General features: G+C 33.5%; 1 protein-coding gene across 1 annotated transcript; it reads left to right on the top strand.

The window, feature by feature from the left end:
- Nucleotides 1-1,059, top strand: LOC132554723 (galactosylceramide sulfotransferase-like). The gene has a single exon (XM_060219034.1). It carries the CDS (start codon nt 40-42, stop codon nt 1,057-1,059), a length of 1,020 nt encoding a protein of 339 aa, XP_060075017.1. The 5' UTR covers nt 1-39.
- Nucleotides 1,060-16,390: the final 15,331 nt, after the last annotated feature.

Here is a 16,390-nt window from a genome sequence, read left to right as displayed (position 1 = left end):
GCATTTCTTAAAGTTCACAAGACCGCCAGCTCAACCGTAATGAACTTATTCATGCGTTTCGGATATTCCAGAAACTTGACCTTTGTTTTACCTAAAAATAGCATCAATGTCATCAGTCAAACTGAACGTATAACTGACGACGATATTCATCCTTTTATTAATCAGAGCAAGTTTGACATTTTATGTCATCACATTGTGTACAATAAGAGTGTGATGCAACGTTACTTACACAAAGATGCGTTCTACGTCAGCATTATACGCGATCCATTTGATCAGTTTGTGTCAGCTTTTCATTATTTCCGGAAGATCTGGGGAATTCCCTATCTTCAGAACATCACCGGGGATTTCCCAATGTCGGAGCTTCTCCGTCATCCCCATCGATACGAACCAGAACTCTTGCACTCATTTACAAATAACAGAATGGCATATGATCTTGGATTTCCCACATCCCTCTTCGACAATCCGTCTCCCGAGAAAATATCAAAGTACATTTCTCGGTTAGATTCGACTTTTCACTTTTTTATGATTAAAGAATACTTCGATGAATCCGTCGTGTTGCTGAAACATTTTCTTAACTGGACCATGAAGGACATTTTATATGTAAGCCAGAACACAATGAGACATTACCGGTCAACTCACGATGTCTTGCCCGGAGACCGAGAGCTTCACCGTCAAAGGGCCCCACTGGATTATGCTTTATACGAGTACTTCCTGGTCCGGTTTTGGGAACTTGTCAAACAACAAGGTGTAGAATTTCACAGGGAAGTGATGTATTTCAAACACCTCCGAGGCTCAGTGGAAACGTTCTGTAGACATGTATTTTTAAAAGGAGTTGGTGTTTTCAAAGCGAGTGACAACAAATGGCATAGGCCTTTCAATGTGACTAAAGAAGACTGTTACTTGATACTGATGAACGAAAATGAGTTTTCATTACTTTTAAAACAAAAACAATATCCATACCTTACACCTACCAGTAGAAACAGATATGGACCAAAGCGTTCACGTAAAAAGAAGATACTACAGCCACACCGTCCAAATATATTTAAAGGCCCATTTTAGATAGAAATTTTACAAAAATCTTTCACTTATTACATATTCATTATAATTTATTCTATTCTATTTTCAAATACATGCCTACACATTTTCCAGTCTTTCTTAACGTATAGTAATTTGATTATCTCCCTTTGATAATTTAGCATTGGAAGAAGGGAAGTAACTGCGTCATGTTTAAGTGGATGAGCTTATAGATATACATACTTACAGGTGAATTGCTGTATTTGATATCAATCATTATCAAACACAAAACAACTCTATATTTTGATTTCGTCTTACCGTCTGTACTATAGACACTGATGACGGACTAACACAGGAGTAACGTCTTACCGTCTGTACTATAGATACTGATGTAGGACTAACACAGGAGTAACGTCTTACCGTCTGTACTATAGATACTGATGACGGACTAACACAGGAGTAACGTCTTACCGTCTGTACTATAGACACTGATGACGGACTAACACAGGAGTAACGTCTTACCGTCTGTACTATAGACAGTGATGACGGACTAACACGGGAGTAACGTCTTACCGTCTGTACTATAGACACTGATGACGGACTAACACAGGAGTAACGTCTTACCGTCTGTACTATAGATACTGATGACGGACTAACACAGGAGTAACGTCTTACCGTCTGTACTATAGATACTGATGACGGACTAACACAGGAGTAACGTCTTACCGTCTGTACTATAGACACTGATGACGGACTAACACAGGAGTAACGTCTTACCGTCTGTACTATAGACAGTGATGACGGACTAACACATGAGTAACGTCTTACCGTCTGTACTATAGACACTGATGACGGACTAACACATGAGTAACGTCTTACCGTCTGTACTATAGATACTGATGAAGAAATCAGCAGCATTTTAATAGTAAATTCGTTGTTGAAAACATAAGCACTTAACATTTTGGTCCAATTTGGTTTTTCAATGTTTCGGTTTCAGTCTACGCTTGTACTAATTTTCGGACTGAAGTACGGTCAGCTGCCTAGAAAATTGGTAAATTGGACGACCTGTAAGAAATGGCACATATACAATATGTATGTCTGGTCTGTTGGTATTTGGAAATTCTTTGAAATAGATTTTTTTCCATTATGCTATTGGTCATATTTAGGTCGATTCTGGTGTAAACCCTCCAGACTTATTTAAAGAGAACTAACTGTTGTATAAAGCTCATGTAATTTTGTTTAATTTCAACCTTTACACGCACACACACAGACACAGACACAGACACAGACACGCACACCCCCCCCCCCCCCCCCCCCCCCCCCACACACACACATATATAGTCGTGTAATCACTATATCTCATGCTATTTATTCGCCTCTATTCTTAACTCGAAGTTCAAGATATAGACAGTAACTTATGCAGTTTTTTTCAGCTAAATGCTTTTGTTCGGCGAAATCAATAGCATGAAACTCAATACTGTTATCCATACTTACTTATCTTCAGTTTTGTTGACGTCGAATACCTCAAGGATATGATTTGCTGTTTTCTATCGCATGATTGTACGATAGGATTTTTTACTCCGTGTCTTTTATACAGTGGATCGCCCAGACACCAGCACATGGAATCTAATCTAGATCTTCTCCTTTCTTTTAAATTTCATTTTTTTACTCTACTGAATTTACTCTTCCAGCTTTTTCTCTAGACATTGTGACCCTTGTAATTAACCAAACTCTCACTTACTTTCCTTAAAATGGACTTTCTAGCTGTAATCATTTCAAACAAGAGTCTACATGGGCCTGCATCGGTCAATTGTTATGTAAGCTTTCACAACTACAACATTTCACATCATTAACATTAAAACTCCTGGTGAATGAGAAGTTATTTGAAAATTATGACAAATTTCACCATGTGACCTTCAATATAAGGCCATTTCTTTTCACAAACTTTACTGAGCTGCAATGCAGGAACCTTTTAATATACCAGCCGAATATCATGATTTGCTTTTAACCCCACCCAGTGACATTGAATATGGATCAACTTTATCAGATTGTTTCCAAGGAGCCTATTCACGCAATTGTCTTTTGTACAGTGGTCTTCATATATTACGAATGAGCTACAAAAATGTTTTTTGTTTTTTTGTGGGATGGAAAGCCAGACAAAATAAAGAGAAATATTATATATAGTGACTATGGAAATGGGGGATTGTGTCTTCCACATGTTTTAAGTTTTTGTCATTCTCTCAAGATGTCTTGGATAAAAAAAATCATTGATCCCTTGAACTATTCAGCATGGAAAATACTACCCATAAATGAATTAGAGGATGTTGGAGGGGATAATATTTTTAAAATGACCAAAGAAGGATTAACAGAATTATCAAAGCATTTTAATACTTTCTGGAGAGAAGTGCTTACCGCTTGGGCTTCTATACAGGAAAATGTGTCTCCCACAACCCCTGAAGAGGTGGTATCACAGCTTTTTTTTAATAATTTTATTAAAAGAAACAGACAATAGATGTTTTTTTTTATAAACATTGGTGTAAAAAGGGCATATTTTTTGTTTCTGACTTACTAGAAAACAATATACTTATGTCTTATGATAATTTCTCTATTAAGTATAACATTGATGTGAATTATTTAGATTACAATGGCGTTATTAATGCCATACCAAGAAATTGGAAAGCAATTCTGCAGAATGTAAATGTTGTGAACCTACTGTTGAATATAAATTAATCAATTACCTCACTACACAGGATAAAGTAACAAAATATTTTTATCATATTCTTATTCTTTTATTTTCTGAAAAGCCAATAAGTAGTCAAAGAAAATGGCAAGAAATTCTCACTACTGATATCAGTGAAGAAACTTGGGAACTGATTAATCTCATGCCAAGGGAGGTAACTGATGATACAAAACTTATAAACTTTCAGTATAAAATAATACACAATATATTGTATACTAATACAAAGCTAATGAAATGTAAACTAAAAGAAACTGAAAGATGTCCTTTCTGTATAAATGAGAGGGAAAATATTATTCACCTGTTCTGGGAATGTAGTGTTGTCAAAACATTTTGGCTTTTGTTGATGGAAATGTTAGAAAACAAATACCAAATAACCTTACTTAGGCATCCAAAAATCTTTATTTTTGGTGTAACAGATGTAGATATGGAACACCGATATGAAATTAATTTTTTACTAATTCTCATGAGATACTTTATTTACTATTGTAAGTTGAAAAATACGGTACCTACAATTTCTGCAGGGAAAAAAATACATTAACTTTTATAATAAAATAGAAGATATGGGAATATATGCATATACATATAAAAAACAAGAAAAGATAAAAAACAAATGGATTTTTATCTATCAGTTATTAAGTTAAGATAATCTGCTGATTAAAATAAAAATTATACAACTATACTTTGTTACCAACTTGTGAAAATATAGTATATTATTAAGTACATGTGTACACAAATTTATATCATTATGTGTAAGATGTAAGTTCAATATACATATGTGTACCTCTAACATACCTCTATATACAAATTTATATCATTGTGTGTAAGTTGTATAGTACAGTATACTATTTAAAAGTATGCGTGTATACAAATTTATATCATTGGTGTGTAAGTTGTATAGTACAGTATATTATTACAAAGTATGTGTGTATACAGATTTATAGCATTATGTGTAATTTATATAGTACAGTATGCAATTAAGAATTATATGTGTATACACATTTATATCCTTGTGTGTAAGTTGTAAAGTACAGTACACTATTACAAAGTATGTGTGTATACAGATTTATAGCATTATGTGTAATTTATATAGTACAGTATGCAATTAAGAAGTATATGTGTATACACATTTATATCATTGTGTGTAAGTTGTAAAGTACAGTACAGTATGTGTGTATACAGATTTATCTCATTAAGTGTAAGTTGTACAGTACAGTATGCTATTAAAATGTATGTGTGTACACAAATTTGGATCATTGTGAGATTGTATAGTTGTATGTGATTATGGAGAAAAACTTGAATAAAAAAGAAGAGATTACAAGTGGTAGACACTGCTCGTGAACTTTAAGTCTCCGAAGTTTGTCGTAACCTGCATCACACGTTTTTATTCACAATATACGCATGTTCTTGACGCTATTCTAAAACTTCTAAGATATGAAAACTACGACATTTATTTAATCCTGGGACTTCTGCACCTCCTCGTCAGAATTTTGACCTTTCTGTCCATCACTTAGGACTTTTCTCCTCGTTAGCTTCAAAATGTAGGCTCTCAGCATCACAGAAGGACGAAACAGCTGTATTATGCAGTTTAATTCTTTGTTTGGCTCTACTGTATCTAATTCTGAATTTGTATGAAAAGGTGCTATTTACTTGTGTGTCCTTTGTGCAATCTATTAGCCAAATATCATGATTTCATACTCTTTGGTTTCTAGAGGAAGGTATATCAAATGAAGAAGATTAAATTTCAAATAAAGACCGATGTATCGATAAAATCTATGAAACGTAAGTTTTCAACTTCTCCACACAAACCCGGATACAAGATAGATAAATCCCTAAATACAGCACACACCCAGTACAGACTCAATACAGAACAATGTGATAAACATTCCGTACATATATAATGCAGCACACCTTAATTTTTTCTTTGATGAAATATGCATATCATAGGCGGCGGCTGCTTCTTAAAGCTGTTGACAACAATGGAACATGGAATGGAATGGATCAATGGCATTTTCGTGTCATATGATGTAAACATTTACTTAAAAAACTTCTTTAACAGAGACAAGTATACGACTGTTTACATTATAATCATTGTTATCAGATATCTTATGCCGGTAATGCGAGGCGGATATACATAGAGAGACAAAAAGTCAGGGTAATGTGAAAAAAAGAGAGAGAGAAAGAGAGAAAAGAAAAAATACACATATTATATTTCGATATTTAAAAAGGTAACACGATCCACATATATACTTCACAGAATACTAAAAAGATACTCCTAAAATCGCTTCAGTGCATATCAATGTTTAGTATTCTATCTGTAATCTGTTAAAATTCATTACAAACCTGCCATGAATACATAATTACACCCCTCTCATTTATATACTATGTATGTAGCTGTTACATTTATTAAATTATTGTTTTAATAATTCGAGATTTTCCTTCCTTTACTTTATCATTTATATACAATGATGCAGTGTCTTAGTTTTTTCCGCGTCTTTTTCAACGTTAACGTCGATGTCAGTTTATTCTATACGAATACGCCTGTATAAGACAATACAAAAACTCTGCTGACGGGTTTGCTACACACTTGATCTAGTATATGTCGACTAAATGCTGTTAAGGTTTATTTACAACGTATTTGTTTAATGTAAGTAAACAAAATATGTAGAGCATATAGTGGACAGATATGATCTATTACATACCTACTTGTATTGAAGTCAACCTTTGCCATCGAATTTTGGAAAGTGTACAGAATTATTTTTAGGCAAGTATATAAGCTTGTGGCTTCTACCTTACCTTAACAGTAAGAGACACGATAACAGACCGCAGTACTTCCTCATTATATGGCACATATTGTCCTGACAATAGTGCGCAATAATGATCCGATTTACCCCATGTCGTAGCAATTAAAGTGATTCTTCTTATACAAAAGTCATTTGTGTGTTTTGGATATTAAACAAGCTTTGACAACACATGACAACATATTCAACACCATTACATATGCTGTAGATTGTTTGCATTTCGAAGGATATTTGTTCCTGGTGATAACGTTACTAAAAAAAAACCACACATTACAGAAAATATCTAGGCCGGGGCATTTAAAAAAATTACTAGAAGAATACGACAATCTATTTCGAATGAATATATATTACTAAGTGATATCTAGAGTTCCGTCAAAATCTAGGCCAATTCCAAGTAATTACATATTCTCAAAACGTAAACTGGACTTGCTAAATGAAGCCATCGAAAGCGATGACTATACATTTCATAGGGAATGTACTCGCTGTCGCAATTATCCTTGTCATGGCATTTTAGAATATGCGCGAATTTATTTTTAGACAAGTATATAAACTGGATTGCTACTGCCGAGCTTCGCCAGTTATAGACATGAAAGCAGAACGCTCTACATCCTGTTGTCTTTTCACACCCTGAACGGTCACTTGTTTGCACTGTTAAAGAAAAGAAATTGGCTACTCCCACTTCACCAGTGTAAGCGATTTAAGTGATTCTACATTGCAAATGTTATTGGTGTGTATCGACAAAGCTTTGAAAATACATGAAATATATTGTAAATCGTTTGTCGATATTTTAAATATATATAAATACCAGATTTAAAAAGAATAGAAATAAGCTTTTTCCGATCTACAAATCATTTGTACAAGACTCGACATCGGATAAATTTCGCTAATGTTCCTGAACGAATGTCGACGGACATTTTGTTTTGTTTGTTTTTTTTAGCATTCTCTTACAGCATTTGTCAGGCGAACATAATTGGATGCTATCTATGCGTCAGATGAGATATGCAATTTGCGTGTCTATACAACCGAAGTCCGTTCTGTGTCTGATTTTAATCTAGATAATTGGACACGTATAGTTGTTCTGAAATAACATAGTCATACATGTATATAACTTCCTGGTTCACAATAACTGCACGACACAAACACGAAATGTAGGGAAATCCTAACGTCTCCTGTGTGTAAAAATCTTAATTATGTTTACAATCATTTATGATCTAATTTTCCAGTTTTCAGAATTGGTACAGTGGATGGAAAACAAACAAATTTCGTTTTTTAATCGCGCAATGTATACACATTTGAACGAAAATTCTCAATATTCGTTTCAATTAATGATGCTAACATAGTAAAGGATACGTAATATACGGTTGATTTTATAATAGAAAATATCTAAAGACATTTTTCAGTGTGTGAAAGTAAAGTATGAAGTCCGATAGACAATAGGTCAACGGAAATTAAAGATTGTTTATAGCTCACTAAGTTTTCACAGACCACAACATTTCTAAGATACTTAACAAACTAGGATTTTCAAGGTTTTGAATTATTATTAATTTGTTCTTTTTATAACTGTTTTGTTCTGTTATTTACTCAAATTCAACTTAACTCTCTCAAGGGAGAGGATGTAGTATACATTCTGGTCCTTCATTTTCCGGTTGACTGCTTCCTAGACCAAGACATAAGTTGTTACATCATACATGTAAAACAATCGTAAATTTATGATTTTTGAAAACAAAGTTTGACACAAAAATTAACGATTCTTTCGAACTAGTACAATACGCCTGTTTATTTTTATTATTCATTTGAAATTCACGGATCTGCTATCATTGATGAAAACCAATTATAAATATCATATATTGATAATTAATACTAATGCAAGGGAGAGGCTGAATATCATCTTTTTCACTCTTAACTACGACACTTTTGGATTGAACGACAGCTTATTGTTACGAGATTTTATGATCATCAAGTTGGCAACATTGGTACACTAGAGTCTGTAACGTTCTCTAATGTGAAATTAAGTTGACATATTCATAAAAGCGCCCTGAAAAATGACGGTGAAGATATTTCCCCTCCTCGTCCTCATAGCTTGGAACGTAAAATTCACGTATATACATACACATTTAAGAAACAAAAAAAAAAAATGATATTTAGCTAATAAAGAAATGTTATGAGTACTGCTTTGTTAAAGAAGAAATGTTATGTGTAAAGTTTTGTTAAAAATGAAATGTTATGAGTACTGTTTTGTTAAAGAAATGTTATGTGTAAAGTTTTGTTAAAAATGAAATGTTATGAGTACTGTTTTGTTAAAGAAGAAATGTTGGCCAAACAACAAAGTTTACTTTCTTTGTAGATTTGTCAGCTCATTCCCAGCTATATTCCCGTTCCTTTATGTTATTATGAATTCTCTGTGCTTGGTCAAATCTCATAGATCTTTTTTAAAATCTCGCACTAATCGATAGAAGTTGATGCGATGAAATGATATTTTCAGTTTTTCTGTAATATTTACCGTTACGCGTGTTATTAATTAACTGTTTTTTTCCAATGTCTTAGAAGAATGTATGATTTTAAACATAATGCTAACTTTCCCCAAAAAACCACCTTCCGGTTTTCTTATTTGTCAAAGTTCATAAATGCTACTTTTGAATCAATCTTCCGAAGGAGTTCTACAAGGTCTAGAGTCTCAATATTTGGTAAATAATATGCTGATGATCCACTTTCACGGTAAGACCAAGAGACACAGAAGTGAATTTTGATCAGCTGCAAACTGAAAATAATTGCTATCGATTCGTTAGGAATCAAAGTACAAAAGTTCTATTTTGGGTAACAACTTTTTTTCTTCTAAAGTTCCATAACGCCTAAGGTCTTGATATACGTTAAAATGTTTAGATGTTAGGGTATCACATTTGTGAAATAACATGATTTTGTTGTCTCCCTTTTAAGGCCTTAAAAAACTCCCAGCAGTGATATTCATCCAACAGCATAGTGCCAATATTTTTACTGTCAAACTGATTGTTCATTACCTGTAGACCTCTGAGTACTCCAAAACACTTTGAATGACCATATACTATATACATAGATATTGTATTATATTCTTTACCATGTTTTCACTGAAGAGAGATATATCCCTTTGTGCACCTAATGCAGAATCCTCAGGTACAACATGCTGCTGTTGAATATATTTTAGTAAATTGTATTATACATGGCTTATTGTGCAGTTCTACATGCACGATTCAGGAGGTTTTAAATGTATATAAATGTGTGATAAATTGGACTATGTTTCTTTTATCTCAAAACCTATTCACTTGATATTTAATTCCGTCATTTTGAAAAGTTAAAAGATAAAAGAAAATATCTAAATTCGGTGCCTAAATAATGGCAAAGACATTTAAAATATACAATGAATGTATGGTTTTAGAAAGTCCCACACTGTGAAGAGCAAATACATTTGGCGAATTGCACAATACCTAGTATTTGTATCGATTTAAATCTATCAATAAAATGAGGACTCATATGTATTAGAATCCTCAATCACCACAAAGTAACAGGTACACCATGTTTTTTTGCTTTTTTTTTTTTTTTTTTTTTTTTTTTTTTTTTTTTTTTTTTACAACACAAACAAATACATGCAAGGTAAATACATACCACGTGAACAAATAAATATAAAACAAAAATACATACACAACAAAACAGAAACCTACAACACAAACGGATACATACACCACAAAAATACATATAACACAAAAATACATACAACACAAATAAATACACATAACATAAACAATTACAACACAAAAACACATTCACCACAAACATACATACACCACAAACATTATCTCCTTGTCAATATTTCAGTATCACTTCACGTATTTGCAACTGTACAGAACATATAATGCTACAAGGTAGTTTACGGCATCGTTAACTTGTTTCTTTAATAAAAACTCTGAAATAGTTCAGGTTTTTGTTGATTAAGTACGTTGGCCATCATAAGACAACACAGATACATTTCCGGTTTATCACGAAAGACTAATATACCAATGTTTACATCAAATGTTTTCAGAAACCAATATGTGTGTAAGATGCATTTTGTATTTGATTTGAATTTAGAGTATCATTATTAAGGACATAAAAGCAAATAAAACACAGGTTCAATAAATACAAATGTATTGACAATAAACCAGCATTTAATTGAGTATTGTCTTAGTACATATACAAATATCGTGAACAGCTCCATTGCCATATGCTTCGTGGCAAATTGCGAAATATATACAGTCACACATTTCAGCTGTAGTGGTCTGGAGTAGACAGTGAATTTGGTAGCATTCAGTAGCATTAGCAGCGAGTTTAGATACAAGGCCAAATCTAAGAAGAATTATCCGATATGGACATACCTAGTTAAATGTGGATTGTTTCAAATGCAAACTGTATTTTTTGGTAGTTTAATTTAACAATAATTCCTGTTATCATGTATAGCTTCTAAAGAAAAGTTCGGAGAGACACATTCGATCCCTAGGCTTAAGAAGAAGATAACCAATACAAATCAGGGCATTGTGAAAACGAAAATTGGACAGATATACAAACAGTATCAGAGAGAGAAAACCATTGGCTTGTTTCTTCACCTGTTCGGAGCACTTTAAGAGATACGCTCTACAAAGGAAATACTGAATTTTGCCATTCATACGAGAAACAAACAGCCAAACACAATATGTCACCGACTTTGGAGTCTGAAATATACCACGATGTTGGAGTCAAACCTAGAGTTGCCGATAAACCAACAAGTTGGAAGAGAAGAAAAAACCTCGTTTGGAGCTAATGATGAATATGGAAGAAACAAGCATAGTGACAGCAACGACAAATATGGATCGTGGAATTCAGTCGACAGTGGAGACAGTTATATGTACAGTCTGCCTCCCGTTAACTGGAAAAGTCAAGAATTGTCTCCTGCAACTAGAGAATTCTTCTCGAATGTTCCGCATAAGGTAAAACCTTTTTACATTCTTTTAATCTAGGTACATGTATGCCATTATACATAGAAATCAAGTACTTCGTTTTCACTTATAGTTTTATCAATGACGTCTTATCTTAAATATCCAGAAATTTATCCACCACATCATTCTTATATACCCATCAGTAAATCAAGACAAAACATGCTTTCCCTACAACGAAATAAATATAGACTGCCTTTCACAAAACTGCATTATTAAATTTCTATTTTTATAGTGAATTTAACAGTTCTGGATAACAGCATCACTGCATCCCAAACAAATGGTGTTTTCCTCTTGCAGTTGATCCGATATTCAAATGCCTGTTCCATATATTATGGACGCTCGTAACACAGGGTGTAAGAAAACTCAGATGGATGAAGGTTGTGATGAAGTTTTATGGTCGCCATTGTGATGTCATTAAGGAAAATTCTGTTTCGTTGTTTCGTCGATATCATGCTGGATGTGTTGGATGCCTGTTACTTTGCCAATTAGTTCAGTAGTTGTTTACCTTGCTTTTATTTGAGAAAGTGACATTACTTACTTGGGTTTGCCAATATTTACATTGCATGTGCTGTCGATGAAAGAGAAGATGGTTACCCTTACGGAACACCTGGCCTCATTAGCAATCTCCATGTAACTCTTATTTTTTAATATTTTGACATTTGAGATAGGATTGTAATAATCATCCCATGTTGTTATTTTTTCAACATGGCCAGTTCTATTGTGTTATGAATACCAAATGGTTATGGTAGTCATTAACTGTATTTAGACATCAGTGTGAGTTATATGGCAGTCATTAACTGTATTTAGACATCAGTGTGAGTTATATGGTAGTCATTAACTGTATTTAGACATCAGTGTGAGTTATATGGTAGTCATTAACTGTATCTAGACATCAGTGTGAGTTATATGGTAGTCATTAACTGTATCTAGACATCAGTGTGAGTTATATGGCAGTCATTAACTGTATCTAGACATCAGTGTGAGTTATATGGTAGTCATTAACTGTATTTAGACATCAGTGTGAGTTATATGGCAGTCATTAACTGTATTTAGACATCAGTGTGAGTTATATGGCAGTCATTAACTGTATTTAGACATCAGTGTGAGTTATATTGCAGTCATTAACTGTATCTAGATATCAGTGTGAGTTATATGGCAGTCATTAACTGTATCTAGACATCAGTGTGAGTTATATGGCAGTCATTAACTGTATTTAGACATCAGTGTGAGTTATATGGCAGTCATTAACTGTATTTAGACATCAGTGTGAGTTATATGGCAGTCATTAACTGTATCTAGACATCAGTGTGAGTTATATGGCAGTCATTAACTGTATTTAGACATCAGTGTGAGTTATATGGCAGTCATTAACTGTATCTAGATATCAGTGTGAGTTATATGGCAGTCATTAACTGTATCTAGATATCAGTGTGAGTTATATGGCAGTCATTAACTGTAGATATGGCAGTCATTAACTGTGTGTGAGTTATATGGCAGTCATTAACTGTATCTAGGTGTGAGTTATATGGCAGTCATTAACTGTATTTAGACATCAGTGTGAGTTATATGGCAGTCATTAACTGTATCTAGATATCAGTGTGAGTTATATGGCAGTCATTAACTGTATCTAGACATCAGTGTGAGTTATATGGCAGTCATTAACTGTATCTAGACATCAGTGTGAGTTATATGGCAGTCATTAACTGTATTTAGACATCAGTGTGTGTTACATGGTAGTAATTAACTGTATTTAGATATCAGTGTGAGTTATATGGTAGTAATTAACAGTATTAAGATATAAATGTGATTCAGACAGCAAAATGTGATGTTGATATTCGCACGATTGGATGCCTGCTGTATCTCACTGTTTGTCCTTATTATAGACAACCCTTTCAGGTCTTCGGAAATTTCTTCGCTTAAAAAAATATGGTTCGGTGCTATTGCACTTCATGACCGAGGGTTCCTGAATAATCTGATGTCATCTACCGTGTTGGCTACCGAGGTGGCAATAAATAAACAGAAATATATATACCTCATAACAACAGTCGGGATCGTTCCTTTCCTTCCCTCTATTACTAAGAATAGAGAGCAGTGCTTAACGTTATGTAAGTGTAATACTAAGACAAGCAGAAGTTATTTATCATCTAATCGTCTACATCATTGATCGTTACTTAAACTGCTCTCGAAAGTACATTGTATGTAAGGATTGCAGTCTAACCGCTCGAGCTTCAACGTCACAGAAAAATGAAACAGTTGATATATATAGCAAATCTAAATAAAGTTGTAGTCGTCACAATAACATTGCGCCATACCTTATTTCGTCTTACTATTAAGTGAGATAAATAGATGACTTCTAGAAAGGCAACACAATATGCTTACAAGGACCACTTTGTTGGCCGACCTGCTCTCAGATCATTTAACTAACTACTGCGCCGTTTTAATTTGATATTATTAATCAATAATCTATCAAATAATCAATAAAACACAGAAAAGGTGTTTGATCCAAAACCACTCCCATGTTTAAGATATTTACCAGTAGGTTGTTTCTTTTTTTCGGGCCTTACTTCCTGAACATGTATAAGGACACGAAACATAATATGTTGAGTGACCGAATTAGGCGTCATGGTCATGCCTAAAAATGAATTATTTGAAAAGGACGTTATATACATAACAAGTTGCACACTAGATACAATGTAATAAGACAAGGCAATATATTTGTAAATTAGGTACACAGTGTTTACCTTGGATATTCATATAATGTATAAGGTGACATTGTTGTATATTTTGTCAACAACAGGGGAGGGGGGATGGAGGAGGGGGGGGGGTTAAATTTGTTACACAATGAGATTCACCCAAACCATTCTCTTACTGTTTCCTTTACAATCTAGTCTAGGAATAATGAAATACTGTTCTTGTACTCTTCTTGATCAGAAAACCCAAATACAAATGTTTTCCCGTATTACTTATTGGGGTTAATTAATCTATTGTCGTCTGAAGCACCGATTGTTTAATAAATGACATTTCTTTAGGAACAGTAACAACAAACTAGTAATGCAGCTTGGAGCTTGTTATTTGGTGTTGTGACTTTGTCAACACTTAACTGTACAGCGTCCGTTGAGTTAATCCTATTGATAGAGCGTGAACATTGCATCACGTGATGAAGAATCGCCAGAAGTGACTGTGTTTGGCATATTTTTTCCGGTTCTCGTTTTCCTAAATAACATTTTCGTTTCCGACTGATTACCAGGAAACATACCTTATTTTTAATAATAATAATAATAAAAAGTTATAGCGACCACCGAAGTCGGAAAGGTCTTGGTATTGATTTTCTTACTTAGGTAAACCATATACAATGCATATTCGGTATAAAAAAACTACAAGGTAGGGTGTTGTCAGTTCTGCTTAACCCATTCTAAGGCTAATTGAAGGGCAGAAGTGCTATCCTGCCCAGGTAACAAAACTTTAGTGCGACAGATTAAATAACTTAAATGCAGCGAGGTAGCACGACAACAATAAAACGTAATTCAGGATGTGATGTTTATCATTGTTTACTTAACTCTGTCAACCTTTCACGGAACGAAAATTCATACTGATATTTAAATAAGAAAATCTTGAATATGTTTTGCTTTGAAAATAGGAAGAGTATTTGGAGTACTACCTTCAAGTGAAGTACAATGCACATATAGTATGTTAATATTGGGGAACATATCTGGTTTATATTTATGATATAATGTTTTCATGAAGTTATAAGTATTTGCATTTACTAATTAGAGGTGATGGTATGTACGATACATATCGCAATAATTCCTTGAATTATTCAATAATGATAACAATAATATACTGTACACATGCTTATTAAGTCTATATATCCAGATAAGAGTTAAAACGAATTAGTATCCCGAATAAGGATCAATGTGTTATGGTATAGTTCATGATTATGAACACATTCAGTTTGCATCCAATATTTATTCAATCGGGATTCGAAAGTTTTGATTGTTGGTGACGTTACAACGGCATTAGGAAGTGAATTCCAGTGGTTTACCACCCGTTCACAGAAATAATTCTTCCTCAGATTTAGTTTTGCTCCTTCTATATAATAGTGGAAAGCTGTGCCATCTTGTTATCTTGTATTGTTTTATATCAGGAAATCCTCCTCCATTATAGAAACACAAATATTTGTGACGTTGTTTGAAACAGGACTTTTTTATATTTAAAGATTGAATTTATTTGTTTCTAAAACATTTAAATATTTACCATCTTGTGTGGAAAAAAGATGAAAAATTTCGGAATGTTCAACCTTTAGAATAGAATAGTGTCTAGTTGATAAAACAACAAGGACCACATCTTAAGAAATCGTTCCAAATATATATAACATATTTAAATCGGAAATTTGTAGTTGTCTTATGACAGCACCATTTTGTGTCATTCTGTGTACGTAAATGTTCTTTCAGTAAGTCATGCGATATGCAATCAATGCTTGTATAAATAAAGTGCCAGGAGGTATGTTTAAGTGTCAAATTGTCATCACGTATATAAACAGACTGGGATTTTAATTATCGCTAAGCTATTATTACATTACGTCAAGACGATTGCAATTTCTTGTAACATAAATACTCTTATATACCTTCACTTGTTTGGGTGGTCGTGGCGAACATATCTGTAACATAAATATGACATTAGGGAGATATTGGGGATACAGAAACTATATGTGTAATTGTAATTTGTATGATATTTCAGTATCTCATCTTGTATGTAGCTACAGATTCTCTTTTGTATGCAACTACAGCTGCTCTTTTGAGTGAAGTTACATTTTCTTCACTCTCGTTTATATGAAGGAGCAGCTTCTGTTATAATGAAGC

The sequence above is a fragment of the Ylistrum balloti genome, unplaced genomic scaffold (assembly GCF_031769215.1).
Source record: "Ylistrum balloti isolate Yb309-2 unplaced genomic scaffold, AGI_CSIRO_Ybal_v1 Utg370434, whole genome shotgun sequence".
NCBI classification, from domain to species: Eukaryota; Metazoa; Mollusca; class Bivalvia; order Pectinida; family Pectinidae; genus Ylistrum; species Ylistrum balloti.
This window is presented reverse-complemented; position numbering and strand designations above follow the sequence as displayed.